Source organism: Solanum stenotomum, chromosome 4 (genome assembly GCF_019186545.1).
Source record: "Solanum stenotomum isolate F172 chromosome 4, ASM1918654v1, whole genome shotgun sequence".
Classification (NCBI taxonomy): Eukaryota; Viridiplantae; Streptophyta; class Magnoliopsida; order Solanales; family Solanaceae; genus Solanum; species Solanum stenotomum.
In genome coordinates this window covers 4,913,259-4,929,159 of record NC_064285.1, presented here as the reverse complement: position 1 = coordinate 4,929,159, position 15,901 = coordinate 4,913,259, and the positions used below count along the sequence as shown (strand labels likewise).

Genomic DNA, 15,901 nt, shown 5'->3' with positions numbered 1-15,901 from the left:
TGCCTCTATCACCGTTAATTTCATATTTCTTAACACCACCACCATTGAAATCAACTCAAAATACCAGTTATCGTTGTCAATTTCAAAATACATCAATACACATCGCAAACATCAATGATGTCAACAGAATTTGGCCATAATAGACGTCTGAAAACAAATTTATATAAAAGATTGAAGAATAGTGAGAGAAGAATGAAATGGTGGTGAGAATGAAAACGTGTGCAGGTAATTAGATCCGCCACAAACACCACATCGAAATGAATATGAATGGTTTTACCCAATACCTTCATCAACTCCACAATACCCACCACAAACACCATCGGTACGAACAATTTTATTTCCTCATGAACTGAACACCCGCCTTAGAGTGTTAAGGTATAGTACTTCCGCTCTCTTTAACCACGCAATAGACACCTTCGACCAACTTTTTGTCCTTTTCGAGGAAATCAAAATGCTTTTTTTTTTCATTTTTTATTCTAGTGGAATCGAAGAGGTGGGGGTGGGGATGGAGGAAGAGGAATGGAGAAATGATTAATTTCATGGTGGCATACGATGACTTTGTGAACAAGATGAAAGGTGGAGAGAGAAAAATGAAAAAATTAATGAAATTGAAATTTGGTCAGCTTTTTAATTACTTTTTCCCCTTTTCACGCGAGTTTGGGAGAGTGATCACACTTTTCTTGTCATATCATCAATTAAGGAGGTATTAAATTCACTTGAAATGAGTTAAGGGGGGTAAATAATTACCCAAAAAGTTACAGTGCTAAAGTAAGTTATGCGGACAAGTTCAGGGTTTTTTTTTTTTAATGTATTTTCCCTTTATTCTAGTAAACTTCTAGTTTACTTTTGCATGTGATTCCATCATCATGCCCATATTTGTATACAACAAACAACGGGAAAAAAATGGGTAATCTTATACGTAAATATTTATAACTCACTTTGATTGTAGTAATTTGAAGATATTAAATCTTCTCATAATTTATAGTCTCAATATAATATTTTTTTCTTTTCAATTCTTCCGAAACTTAAAAAGTTTCTTTTGAGACTTAATACAACCCCAATATTATGAACAATTTCATTCCTCCGAATAGTAACAAATTATCCCTTGCGGAGCTCTCAATTAATTTTGTGTACTACCACAAATTTCACAATGCCATTCTTATGGTGACCATTTCCTTCAAGAAGAAAATTATTATTATTGTCATGGTAAAAATTATCACATGCAAGACTTATTTCTTGACAACCAATGACAAATTTGTGTTGCCACACAACAATATTTATTTTGGTCATGGCCATAACCTTTATAGGAATGAATTATTACTTTCATTTGTGCTTCAATAGTTCATAATTTAACATACCACAATATTTGTGTAGTACTTAAAGTATATGACTAAATGACCATTTATAGCAAAATATTTCTTTTCAATCTCTCAAACCTCTCGTAGAGGTGAAATGTGACATTTATTCAACAATACATGAACATGTTCTTATCCATAAGAACACAAGTCACATTTTCTTTAAGAAATGGACCATAATCATTTTAACATGCTCCACAAGTTTTTATTAGAAACTCATTGTCATCAGTGGCGGAGCCACCCTATTATGAGCAGGGGCGGACCCACGTTGTATCCAGGGGGTTCACCCGAACTCCTTCGGCAAAAAATTACACGGCATATATAAGGTAAATTTTCTATATTTCTGTAGATATATATATTTTGAACCCCCTCAATAGCAAAGATAAACTGATGGCGCAGTTGCAAGTACCCCCAAAATTATGATGTACGTCACTAGTTCGAATCCCAGTGAAAGCGTTTTATTTTTTTCTTATTCAGTTTCAATTTTTTTTTTAATTTTCAGCTCTATTTTTTTAGTTTTTTTTTTTTACTTTAAAAAATGTGCTAAAAGTTTGGTTTTAAACCCATAAGAATTCAAGGTTTCCATTTTCAAACCCTTATTTCATGTTTATACTTTTATTTTTCGAACCCCCTGAACGAAAATCCTGGGTCCGCCACTGAATATGAGGGGGTTCATCCGAACCCCCTTCGACGAAAAATTATATGATTTATACATGGTTAAAATAATTTTTTTAGGTATATATAGTAGATGTCGAATCCCCTTCGCCTACTTCGTGTGTCTATTTTTTTAGATTTTGAACCCCCTTATTGAAAATTCTGGCTCCGCCACTGATTGTCATGCTTTCGCATTTATCAAATTTATGTGACTCACCTCAACGTCACTTTAAGAGGTCAAATGTACTACCACTTTGTATTCCTTTATTTTGATGGAGGGTTCACAAAACTTTTCGAATTGGGTTGCACCAACAATAATGTGGCCAATAACTTTTCATACCACTTTAATGGATAAAAATTACCTTCACATTTTGAAGGATCATCTTAAGAACTCATGTTGTTCTTCCTTTTAATTACCATAATGATAACCATTAACATTTTACCACGCCTATATTCATACATTAAATCACTTGTCATCTTTTAGACATATTATTCACTACTACCACATTCACATAAGAGAATGGAGCAAATCAATTGGGTGGATTTCATGACTTTTCACCAAAAGTTCATCATTTTGCCTTAGTCATCATCATATTATCACTATAGTGCATTATGACTTAAACCCAATGTCTTGTCCATATAAGGAATCCTTAGCCCATAAATCAATGGGACTTGAACCCAACGTATTATTATCATGACGCACCGAGACTTTAACTCAATGTCTTACCCACCTGATGCGATGAAACTTGAATTCATCATCTTACGCTCAATCATTGTCTTAATAAATCAAAGCGTTACCAACAAATAAATATTGAAACCCACAAATACAATCTGAATTTGACTTAAAACATAAGAAAAATGAACAAAATCAATTCATTAGAACAACATGTTGGAATCATGTAAAAGTCTCATGTTAAAATGAATTAAAACTTTTTAACATTCCTTCTCAATATTGTTACGAAGATTTAACATAATTTACTAACCATTTTAAAATAACCACAAAACAAGCTTTGTTAGTACAAATTAAATAATATTTAGGATATGAAGTATACCTTGCATGAAGAATTACTAGGATAATTCATAAAAATCAAGAAATATCTACCATTGATTCTTGACGGAGAATGAGCAACTCGTGCTGATAATGTGTTGTAAAATTAAAGCAAAATAAGACAAGAAATATAGAAGATGAAAGCAATAGAAATAGGGAGACAAGAGATGAGATCTTTTCTTATTATTCCAACTCTTCAAAGTATTTACCAAATCTTCAAGTGTATACAATATGAACCCTTATGCCTCTATTTATAGTGTAACCTAGAGGTATAGAAAAGGTTAGTCATAAACATGACATTAACATGAATATAATGGCAGAGGTTATGAAAGTGAAAGGTTACAACAATAATAGTTATAAAGTTGGAGATTATGATTATCTTCATAATAAAGGAAAGTAATGGAGATAATGAATGAGAGTAACTTCTTGATGTAGTGGACATCCACACTATAATATTTTATAACAAAAACCATATTTTTTTGCTAATAATTTATATTCAAAATTTTATAAGAAATCAAATTTGAAAAGTAGTTGTACAAAGAAATATTCAAACAGTTTTTTGTTAGAATAATTTATCTCTTCACACGCAAACAAAAGCGTAACCAGCTTGGACTCAGTCACATCTTCTGTGGTTGAGTTGTCAACTACTAATTACGAGTGCTTTTTTCAATTCTAAACCGACTTACTACTAATCTAAATCTTCATTTTCCCACATATAAATACACTCTTCTCTTCTCCTTTTCTTCAAAATAAAAAAAGTATTCACAAATCATATTTAACATTTCCTCCTCTGTTTGTGCTTCTTCTACATTTCTCTTAAAAACTAAAATGGCACACTCAAAGGTAATCATTGCTCTAATGTTGGCATTAATCGCCGGATCTGCTTTCGCACAAGCACCAGGACCATCTCCGGCATCTTCTCCGAAGAGTTCTCCGGCACCGGTGGCGACTCCTCCTCCTACAACATCAACACCACCTATTGTTGCCCCTGCAAATGCTCCTACTACTGCATCTTCTCCATTGGCATCTCCACCAGCTCCACCAACTTCCGAGACTCCGGCGTCGTCTCCTTCCGGTGCTGCTTCTCCTCCATCTATTGCCGCCGCTCCCGGAGGTTCTCCTACTGAATCTCCTAACTCTGCTTCCTTGAACAGAGTCGCCGTTGCTGGATCTGCTGTTGTAGCTATCTTTGCTGCTGCATTGATGCTTTAAATCTATGATCTGTGAAATATTTTGCATTTTTCATTCGCCGGAATTGATGGAGTTAGTGTAGTTGATTTATTTGTATTATATTGTTATTGTTGAATACTATTATAGAATTCTTTATTTATTTATGGAAAGCATTATGATTATGATTTCCTCTTTTTCATTTCCTCGTTGTACTTTGTTTTGTGTGGTCGTCCCTCTGTTTATTCCTCTTTGAGCTATGAGGAATTTATTAACAACAATTAACATAACCAAAAGAAAGTAAAATAGTATGATAAAATATAATACACAATATATGAGTATGACAATAGATAACAAAAGTAAGACGATACAAACTCTATCCCTACTAATCTTCTATGCTAATATGTGATATTTTTACTCTTTTCTATTTAGATATTTTTGATAATATGAAGTTGTATCATGTCTTGTCTAAATATCTTTTTTCAATATATTTTCCGGTGTACCTCTAATCCTATGTGTATCTCCTACATCAGCCTCTTGCACCGCCATATTGTGCGTTTGCGCATGTCTATTTCATCTCAATTTTACTTTCCACTTCTTGTCCGTCACAAAAGCTACTCCCACCTTCTCCTAAATGACCTTATTTCTAATTTTGTCACTTTTAGTATATCCACACATTTATCTCGACATTCTCATCTTCACAACATGCATCTTAAGCATTCCACTCTATACGAAAAGACCGGTTTAACCATCATTCTGTAAAACTTACCTTCAAGTTTAGGTAGTATCTTATTATCACACAAGAGGCAACTCTCCATTTCATCCATGTCAACCCCAATGCAATGTGTGATATCATCATTGATGTCCCTACTTTCTTGAATTACAAATTCAAGATACTTAAAACTCTCTCATAGAAATAGTTTGTATGGCAAGTCTTACTTTTATGTCAGCTTCATCCAATGCAACACTGAATTTGTATCCATATTTTATTTTGGTCATGCTCAACTTAAATATTTTGGACTCTAAAATTTGTATCGAAACCTCCAACCTATTATAAACTTTGTCCCGTGTCTCATCAATAAGTGTTATGTCTTTCACTAATAAGTAATAACATATATGCATCATGTTAACTCTTCCTGAAGTAATCTCGTTAACTCATTATGAGTGATATTTCATGTGTGTTTCTCACGCTCCAAATAATATAGGTGTAAAACTAAAAAATGAGGATAGTTTAAGTGTATTTATGAATTTTAACTTTATAATTTATAAGTAAAATTTGAAGAAGATAATCGAGAAAAGGATCAAATATGCCATTAAACAATGTGAAAGGAACAAAAATGCCATCCGTTTATAGTTTGGCTCAAAAATGCCCTTACCGTCAATATTTTGGTTCAAAATGCACTTGCAGTCAATGCTTTGGTAAAAAATGTCCCTACAGTTGTAAAATGGGTCAAAAATGTCATTTTTTGAATAAATATATATATTTTTTTCTTTTTAAACACAGCTTCTTCATAATAAAAATATTATTAAAGAATACTATTCTTGTTCTTCTAAAATCACTTTAACAAATAAAAATGTAGGAAATATTTGTTTCTTCTTAATCACATTTTAGTAATTAAAATAGAATAACTTCATGTACCCTTTCGACAAATAATATATGTCATATATATAAGATCATAGTATATCCATTATTAATCTATATTTATATAACGATAAAAAATAATGATAATAAAATAAGAAATATTTTCATTTTTTACTTTTTTTTATGAATTGAAATAAGATAAACATTTGCTAATTTTTTTTAAAAAAATATTATTAGAAAAAGAATGTGTTAAAAAGAAAATAATTATATATTTATTTGAAAAATGAGCATTTTTGGCCCATTAAATAACAATAAGCGTATTTTTGGACCAAGATATTGACGTCAAGAGCATTTTGAACCAAACTACAAATGAATGACATTTTTGATCCTTCACATAGTTTAAGGGCATTTTTGAACTAAAATATTGACGGTAAGAACATTTTTTATCTAAATTATAAACGGAAGACATTTTTATTTCTTTCACATAATTTAAAGACATTTTTGATCATTTTTCCAAGATAATATATGCACAATCTTATCCCTCTTTCTCGATGGTGAAATTTTGAAGAAAAGAAAACCAATCGTAATGGAAACCATATCTGTTTGCTAATAATTTAGATTCAAAATTTAATAAGAAATCAAATTTGAAAAGTAGTTGTACAAAGAAATATTCAAACAATTTTTTGTTAGAATAATTTATCTCTTCACACGCAAAACAAAAATGTAACCAGCTTGGACTCAGTCATATCTTCTGTCGTTGAGTTGTTACGAGTGCTATTTTCAATTCTAAACCGACTTACTACTAATCTAAATATTCATTTTCCCACCTATAAATACACTCTTCTCTTCTCCTTCTCTTCAAAATCAAAAGTATTCACAAATCACCACTCACATTTCCATTTCCTCCTCTCTGTTTGTGCTTTTTCTACTTTTGTCTTAAAAGCAAAAATGGCATACTCAAAGGTGATCATTGCTCTAATGTTGGCGTTTATCGCCGGATCTGCTTTCGCACAAGCACCGGGAGCATCTCCGGCAGCTTCTCCGAAGAGTTCGCCGTCACCGGTGGCGACTCCTCCTTCAACTACATCAACACCACCTGTCTCTGCTCCTGCAAATGCTCCTACTACTGCATCTTCTCCATTGGCATCTCCACCAGCTCCACCAACTACCGAGACTCCGTCGTCGTCTCCTTCCGGTGCTGCTTCTCCTCCATCAATCGCCGCTGCTCCCGGAGGTTCTCCTACTGAATCTCCAAACTCTGCTTCCTTGAACAGAGTCGCCGTCGCCGGATCTGCTGTTGTTGCTGTCTTTGCTGCTGCTTTGATGCTTTAAATCTCTGATCTGTGAGATATTTCGCATTTTCTTCATTCGCCGGAATTGATGAGTTCACGCTTTTATTTATGGTTTAGATATAGTTTCACTACAGCTATTGATTGATTTATTTGTATTATATTTTTATTGTTAAATATTATTACGGGATTCTTTGTTTATTTATGGAGAGCATTATGTTTCTCATTTCCGTTTTAACTTTGTGTTCTTTGAATAAGCAAAGCATACAATATAAAGCAAAAAATATTTATTCGAATGAATTATTATAGATTAGTAGATTACACGCCTAAACCAACACAACCGCAATTAATTCATATTTTTTTTCAGAAAGACAAACTTGATTTCTAAAATCTCTATATAATTAAGGCTTAAGTCACCCACAACCCTTTAAAGTTGTCCGCAGAATTCACTTAGACACCTCAACCAGGACTTATACCTATTGAACACTTAAATTGCTCAAAACATATACTTATTAAACACAAAATGCTTATGTGGCAAGTATAAGTGTACTTCACTGCCCTTGGGCGCGTGAAGAGATCCCATTTTTATTTATTTTTTATTTTTTTAGTTAATTTTATAATTTTTTGAAACCTGGATACTTTAATTAAATAACTAATAATAATAACTTTTTTTTTCCTGATGGGTCTGAAAAAGATTTAGAGCAGATGTAAAGAAAAGTGTTGAAATGGTTATTGGAAAGGCGTTGAGGGTTATGAAATAGCGGATTCGTATAAGGAGATGGTGGTAGAAAGATCTCTGGTTTTATGAGCAACTGTCTAGGCTTAATCAGAATTGACCTTCTGGGTTAGGCTTTTCTTTTTGTTTTTGACTTTGTCCATTTCCCGACAGTAATGGCAGCTGTCGCTGCGGCGTCGATAGTAGACCTGAGTTTAATTATCTCTTAATCAAAAAAGAAAAACAACATCGCCCTTTACCAGTTCTTCGTTAGAGAATCAGAGTACTCGTCTTCTCCAGTCTATTTTAAAAGATTTTTTGCGCTTTGTTTTGGTTCAACATTTTTTTCCTTGATTTTTTTGTTGAAAAGAGAATTCCATCAAAAAAATAAAAATCAAATTCTATCAAAAACAATTCCGGCGAAACTCCATTTTTTCGGCAAGACTAATACGAATCTGAAATTATTTTCTTTAAAATTGTTAAAGAATTCAAACTCTAAAGAACTCACAACATAGAAGAAGAAAAGAAATATACGAATCTGAGTTGACGTTTAAACAAGAAAGTGAGATTGGGAGAAATGGCACTACAATGTTGATGGGTTTTAGGATAAAGGAGAGGGGGCAGGTGTACTTGTATGAATTGAGAGAAAAGAAAAGTGAGAGTAATGATTCTCGGAATGTTTGCGATTTTAGCTACGATAGCTCTGTGCTTATGGAGACGAGGTGGGTGAGTGCTCTGGCGAAAAGAGAAATGAGGAAGAAAGGTTTTTTCTTTTTATTTGCCTTTTCTTTTTGGGCTAAAACATAGTTTTTTTTTTCTAATTTTTTTTTAATTGTTATTATGTGTCAATGCCACATGTCTTTTTTTAATTGGTTATTGTGCCATGTCATTCGCGAGTGTATGCCACTCACTCTCTATTTTTAGTTGATTGTCAAAAAGTGTTCAATAGGTATATTTTTTAATTAATGAAGATGTTCAATTGGAACAAATCTTAGATAAGGCGTCTAAGTGAATTATGAGGACAACTTTAAGGGGCCGACGATGACTTAAGCCTATAATTAATAATAGGCCAAATACATAAATAGATCCCTAAACTTGTTGGGTTTTTCCCCTAGGTACCTCAACTACACCATTTTCCTATTGAATCATTGAACCACCCATAATTTGTTCCTTTTAAACACCATTGGCTGATGTGGAACCAAATGTGATCTCACGTCATTTGAGCGTGTGAAGACACTTTAAAGTCGTTGATGTAGATGCTGAACCACCCACTATTATACCGCATTTTAACTCGAGGGCAAAACGTGTACAACATATTGGTGATTTCCAAATTATTAACTAACTTAAGAAGTCGCCACCTAATTATTAAAGTGAATTAGGACACCTAAATATTTAACTAAGTAATACTAAGATTGACTTCAATTAAGGTCTACTAACTTAAAAAGATTCTAGATAAGAGTTCTATTTTATCCTAAAGGGAAGGTATAAGGCATCCTATAAGATCCGTAAAAAACAGTTAACCGACCAAACTTAGGTTAAAAAAAAATATATAAAGCTAAAATTGAGCGCTAAAGATTTCGAAAAGTCAAGTAGTTAAGCGAGAAAATATTTTTTTAATTTGAAATTAATGGTCAAACTCAGGTAAATTAAAATTAGCATTTGATTAGAAAATATAGCATTGAAAATATTTCATTGTATATAAAAAATGAGCTAAATTGCAATTGCTGAAATTAAGAGGAATGTGATGCTTATGCACTTTCTACGTAAGATTGGTAAAGCAACACTTGCACTCATATAACAAATCTATTTCAATTATACATGCCTTTTAGATTTAACAAAATTAAATTTGTAAAATCAGTAGTAAAAAAAAACACACTATAATTTTAGACAAAGATCAAGATTTATTTAAAAGAAAAAATGGATCAGAAACTTCATTTTTTATTCGGAAATATGCTCGAGCCCTTGTTAATTTCCAAACATACTACTAAGGTTAGAAAATTGAACAACTCTTACATTAAATTGAAAGAAACCCAGATTGCTTTTACTAGTTTTTTTTTTAAACATTTGCCTTGTATTTGAGAAAGCCGATTGATTTTAAGAGAAAAATTAAAGACTTATTCAAATAAAATAAAATAAAGGAAAATTAATCAACTTAAAAAAAAAAAACTCTTTCGGAATCATCCCAATCACCCCATCTAAAGGCATAGATATTCTAAAGTAGTAATCTAAAGATAAATTAAATAAGCGATTGCACATAATAATATCAAACATAAGACAAGCAAAACACAACAATCGTTTGAAGCAAAATATAACACAAAACCACTAAAATATAGTAGAGTATTTTTGCATTTCCTCATTGTCTCACTCAATATGAGTTTTGAGGAGGCAAGGGATGCAACGTGAAGGAGTGGGTGCACATTTTCATAGTCTAGCGGTGGAATGAGACTATACGGCGGTGAGAGTCTTTCATGAAGATTCCATTTAGCTCCCGAAGTGTTCATGCAAATAAAAAGCGAGTAAGGAAATTAGTGAAACAATCAACTTTAAATGATAAATAAATCACAAACGAATAAAGTCACACAACAAATACACCATCCAAATAGATGAAGTAACCAAGACTTTGAAATGTTATTACCTGCTATTATTTGAACTGAGGCAAATAAAATATGTGCACATGATTTGACTAATAAAGAGACCAAAAACCTAAGCTTATTTTTGGCAAAGTCCAAATTTTAAAACAAAGCCTATAGCAGTAACTCTTTACATTTTTTATATTAAGAATGTACAGAATCTGCTCAAAATTTCACACTAAGTAAACAACAATAAATCTAATTTGAACAAAGCTTCTATATAAGGAAAACGAGCTGCACATTTCTCATTATACAGAGACACCAAATTAACGGTTCACACAGAAAGACAAACTGATTTCATATGACTATCTCTTCCCGTCGTTCTTTTAATTCAAAGTGGCTAAATAAAAAAGAACACGATTTTGGACCTCTAAATGACTCCAACTAAACAAAGATATATACACAGAAGGGTCCACTTATTGTGGCTAAAACGAGAGCAGAGGTCAAAATGAAAGCAAAGGGCTATTCTCGATTCATAACTTTCTCAAAATAAGCCCAATAATTTACCAATCAATAGCAACAGAAACGAAACAAAATAAAACATAGAGAAAGGAATGCAAATATCACTTTTACTGCAGTTATGCTAAGCATAAATCACTTTTGATATATATAGCATTCTAATAGTGTAACAAGAAAAATATTTTGATTAAGTAACGGAGAAAACAGAAAGGAGGAGGAGGCGAATATCACCTGTTGCAGGGCAGTGAACGGGAGTTGCGATCAAAGGTCTATATTCGAACCAATATGAACTCTAGCAGGCTTGAAACCTGAGTGCTGGACGAGACCGAAAAAGAATAAGGGCGATATTTAGAGCAAACAAGAAGTCGCTTAAGATGCTATTGAGACTGAAAAATAACCTCCCTAAAATCAGTGCAGTATGCTAATATTTATATGAATGAACTAGGGTTATTGGCTAAACATTTAGGCGGGATTTCAAGGATCAAAGAGTCGTTTAAATTCAAAAATCTGTCTCTGAGCTTTCATCAGAAATCGCAGAAGGTCCTTTGGCCTCTTATGTTGACCAAATCTGCCAACGGAGAGAGAAAGGTGAGAAAATTCGTGGGGTATTCAAGATTTGCACGAAAATGGAGAGATGAGCTTCTGTTAATCGCTAAAGATGGCTGGAGTTTTAGCCAAAAATGGAGAAGAGGAACGATGCATTGACATAGAAAGATGACCTAATTTGATTTTGGGTCTGATATTCGCCTGACGAACGAAACGTTGATTTGGGCTTGCTTTTGGGCTGCCTTTGATATAAGATAAAGGGCTAAATGCTTTTGATTTGGTTTAAGGCCTTTGGGCCGAACTTCTTAGAATTTCCTTTCTTCTTTTATATTATTTTGGGCTTCTAACTTAATAACTACTCCCTCCGTCCCTTTTTAGTTGTCCACTTTAGAAATGACACACAGATTAAGGCAACAATGATTAGCACAGTGAAGTTACAATTTTACCCTTATGACAACTTTTCACTTCAAAATTACAATCACTTATTTGAATTCAAGTGAAATAAATTGGAGGGAAACAACATACACTTTTACAATTTTCAAGAAGTGTAAATAAGGGTATAATAGGAAAAAATTTGTTGTCCTTTCTTGATTTGTCAAAATGGACAACTAAATAGGGACAACTAAAAAAGGAAATATGGACAAGTAAATAGGGACGGAGGGAGTAATATAATATATATTATGATATGATAGCAACTAAAAATTTACATAATAAAAATATCGCTAATATAAAATATATTTATAAAATATTGACTTATAATTAATTAAATAAATAGGAAACTAGAAATAAGATGACGACATTGATTATTTAAGAAAAGAGGTGTAAAAGTAATATTAGTAATTTTGATAATAAAACTAATAATTTTAGACGATATATAGTCGTAGTAGTAAAAATAGTTGTGAAAAAAGGATTATTTTATACGTTATTAAATTAGAAGCTTGAAAACAATAAATTAGAAGAAGGGGGGTCAAAATTGGGTGTCAACACCCACCAACGATCTTCTTCCCCCCTTTAACCCTAATTTCTCCCCTTCTTCTCTTATTTCTCCTCTTTTGTTTCTCTTCATCATTATTTCTCCTCTTTAGCTCATTAGAATATATCTCTTCTTTATTGATTTCTTCTTAATCATCAAGTTCCAATGTCGAAGTTATCTACTTCATCGATTTCTTCTTTATCAACTACAAATGTGCTATGTCAATGTAGGGTTGTTGTGAAAATGAAGACCTCATGGACGCAATCCAACCCTGGACGTAGGTTCCTTTGTTGCAAAACTTCAAAGGTAATTCATTTTATTGTCCAATATAGTAAAAAATCACCTTATTTGTAATTCAATTTTTTCTTTAGTTTTGTAGGCACGAGGTGGATGTGGATATTTTCGATGGTATGATGATGAAATGTCGGCTCAAGCTAGGAGGGTGATATGGGGTTTGTTGAAAAGAGTAAATACATATGAATTGGAGAGGAATCGATCAAGAAAAGTATGGATGATATGCATTGTCGTAGGGGTGATATTGTCTACTTGGATTTATGTAACAAAATGATCTTAGTTGGTTAATTTATCTTCTACTAGATTTCTTCATAAAAGTATGTATGGTAGATTGTAGTGTTCTCTATGAGGGCAATTTTGATCGGCTTTTCTATTGTAAATGCCTTCAATTGTGTTCTTATTGTAATGATTTTGATTGAAGGAATGAAGACAAACTGTGTGTTAGTGTCATTTGTTTTCTAATGTGTTCAAATGACTTGAAGTAAAACACAATTATTCTCGAACACTTTCACTATCAATTAGACTAATGAGTTCTAGAACAACATAAATCAACACAGTAAAAACTGATCATTCATACCATTAATTTGCTCTAGTGAGCTCTAATCAAACATACCAATCCATGACAACTAATTAAAAGTAATACCACAAATAAGTTAATGTACTTAAAAGACACCAAAAGACATTTCAAAGCAGTCAATACAAGTTTTTGCTGCTGATTACACATCCAAAAAGTGATTTTTCTGCTGAAATTAGGCATTTTTTGGTGCACTAGATGTTCCACGTTTGTTTTTTCTTGACTGACTAATACGTTGCAACTGTGAAGCTATGACAACATCTCCACCATTCCACTTGAGTCCTCGAGTCTTATAACCAATATCAATATTTGTTGGAGCTGCATCCTTGTAAACTTCTGGAGTGATAACTCTTTCTCCTAAAGTACCAGGCTGCATAGAAATGTCTTAAAATGAGACTTTATATAGTAAAGTAAGTGTTGGGTTCTGAAGGGTAATTGAGCGTCATGCGGAAGCTTACTATTTGCAAATCATATGATTGATAAATCAGATATTAAAAACTTATACTAAAAATCAAAATATTATTATATCAAAACTAATATAAAGAAAAACATTGAAACTTTAGAGAGAATAAATCTCCCCATAAACAAGACTCTTAAACGACTACATTGTGGATGTTATTGTTTTTGTGTTAGAAGAAACAAACCTATATTTATAGAGTTCTAAAACCTTTCCTACTAGAAAAGGAGTCCTAAAAGGAGAGAATAAACCAAATATGAAAGAATATTATTTTTTCCTTTCAAGAAAAGTAAAAACATTTATGGTAATGTTTTGTCTTTTCTTTAAGGAAAAATAAATCTTAAATTATGGTAAGAAAATCAGGGCAAAACCCTAACAGTAAGAAATGAACAAAATTATGTATACACTTACATTAAAGGTTTGACTACCACTTGCATTTGTATAGATGCCATATCCTACAATCTTGGTCCTTTTTTGTCTTCCTGTTGATATTGAATCTCCCATAGCCCTTGGTTGATCAGGTTGCTGACTTGATACACCTCCGGTGCCTTTACCAATGCCTCTACTAGTGCCTCTGCTAGTGCCTCTACCAGTTCCTCTATCAATGCCTCTACCAGTGCCTCTGCCAGTGCCTCTACCAGTTCCTCTACCAATGCCTCTACCATTGCCAATGCCAGTGCCTCTGCCTGTGCCTCTGCTTTTAGCAGGTTGTTGCTCTCTTCTAACAGCTGAAGAATCAAAACACATAGAACTGCCTTGCTGACTGAATACTAGTGATTGACTTGAGCTTGATGGTCTGCTAAAAAGTAGTGGCTGGCTTGAGCTTGATGGCTGGCTAAACACTGGTGGATGGCTTGAGCTTGATGGTTGGCTAAACACTGGTGGCTAGCTTGAGCTTGATGGCTGGCTAAACACTGGTGGATGGCTTGAGCTTGATGGTTGGCTAAACACTAGTGGTTGGCTTGAGCTTGGTTGCCTGCTTGGGTAGCCTCCAGGTTGTCCCATCCCAGCCTATTAATACAATAATAATAATTGATTACTCTAAATAATTGAAGCTAATTGTAGATGAATTAGAAGAGAATAATAACTTATCATGGTTGGATAAGCTTTTTTGTTGTGGCCTACTTGATGACACAATGAGCAAGTCATTTTTACTCCTCTTTTGGACAACTTTCCATACTTTTTCCTAGGCTCATTCTTTGCCTTTTCTTCTGCACTATGGTGGCCTACCAGGCATGACTTTTGGTTCAGGAGGTTCAATCACTACACCATTAGTGTGAGGCCACATTTTCATGTTTGGTATTGGCTGTAGAAATGATTATAAGCCTTCAAGAAAGTCTATTTCCTATACCAATGCACTACTTCATGTTCAGGTTCTATGCCTTTGTGTTGATATGCAAGCACAACACGTTGACATGGTATGCCTCTCAATTGCCATGTCCTACATGTACATGTCTTCTTCCTTATATCAACAATATGCCTGTACTGACCATCTAAGATTTCATACCCAATATCACCATTGAATCTAACTTCACAAAGTCTAGCAAGATCTTTGTTCTCTTCAAGTACTAGTCTAGCCATATGAGAGATATCTGAGATCCAAGTTTTATCAAATTGCCTCATTGCAATATTTCTGTCCATTATCTTGTGTCTAATATCCTCTAACATAGTTATGATAGCCTTATGTCTAGCAGCTAGTATCCAAGAATTAAAAGTTTCACACATATTGTTTTCAACAATGTCACACTTAGAATGCTCCTTAAAATATGTTTTGCACCAAGTAGGTTTTTCATAATGCAACAAGTTCTCACAAATTTTATTACCTAATTTGTTGAGTTTATCCATCTCATCTTCAAATTTCACTTCAAAACTTGACTTAGCACATCTCCAGAACTGGTTCCTTCTTTCTTCACCACTCCATATTTGATGCCAGATGGACCAGATATGTCTAGCACACCTTCTCTGCTCACTATCTGGTAGCAACTCACATAAAGTTGGTACAAGACCCTATGTAAACAGTTATAGCACAAAAATTAAAAAGAATTAACAACATAAGAAATTAAAAAATAAGAGATCAAGCTACAATACAAAAACTACCTAACCTTCTACATATCTGACATGACAGTCAGTCCATGTCCTGTGCCTAAGTTCAGATCTT

General features: G+C 33.2%; 3 protein-coding genes and 1 long non-coding RNA gene across 4 annotated transcripts in view; 2 read left to right on the top strand and 2 right to left on the bottom strand.

The window, feature by feature from the left end:
* The first annotated feature begins 3,818 nt into the window (after positions 1–3,818).
* LOC125862016 (classical arabinogalactan protein 5-like) lies at positions 3,819–4,426 on the top strand. The gene has a single exon (XM_049541982.1). It carries the CDS (start codon positions 3,886–3,888, stop codon positions 4,267–4,269), a length of 384 nt encoding a protein of 127 aa, XP_049397939.1. The 5' UTR covers positions 3,819–3,885; the 3' UTR covers positions 4,270–4,426.
* A 2,267-nt stretch (positions 4,427–6,693) lies between these two features.
* LOC125862017 (classical arabinogalactan protein 5-like) lies at positions 6,694–7,333 on the top strand. Its single transcript, XM_049541983.1, has one exon. It carries the CDS (start codon positions 6,755–6,757, stop codon positions 7,136–7,138), a length of 384 nt encoding a protein of 127 aa, XP_049397940.1. The 5' UTR covers positions 6,694–6,754; the 3' UTR covers positions 7,139–7,333.
* Positions 7,334–13,461: 6,128 nt separating this feature from the next.
* LOC125862379 (uncharacterized) lies at positions 13,462–14,490 on the bottom strand. The gene is made up of 3 exons (XM_049542429.1): positions 14,358–14,490; positions 14,155–14,315; positions 13,462–13,656 (listed from the first exon to the last, which is right to left on the bottom strand). The coding sequence occupies exons 1-3, from the start codon at positions 14,488–14,490 to the stop codon at positions 13,462–13,464; spliced, it is 489 nt and encodes a 162-aa protein (XP_049398386.1).
* A 665-nt stretch (positions 14,491–15,155) lies between these two features.
* Positions 15,156–15,901, bottom strand: part of LOC125862381 (uncharacterized) — a 3,623-nt gene continuing 2,877 nt past the window's right edge. The window contains exon 3 of the long non-coding RNA XR_007446041.1: positions 15,156–15,335. This is a non-coding gene — a long non-coding RNA (uncharacterized LOC125862381). The remainder of the gene's footprint in view (positions 15,336–15,901) is intronic.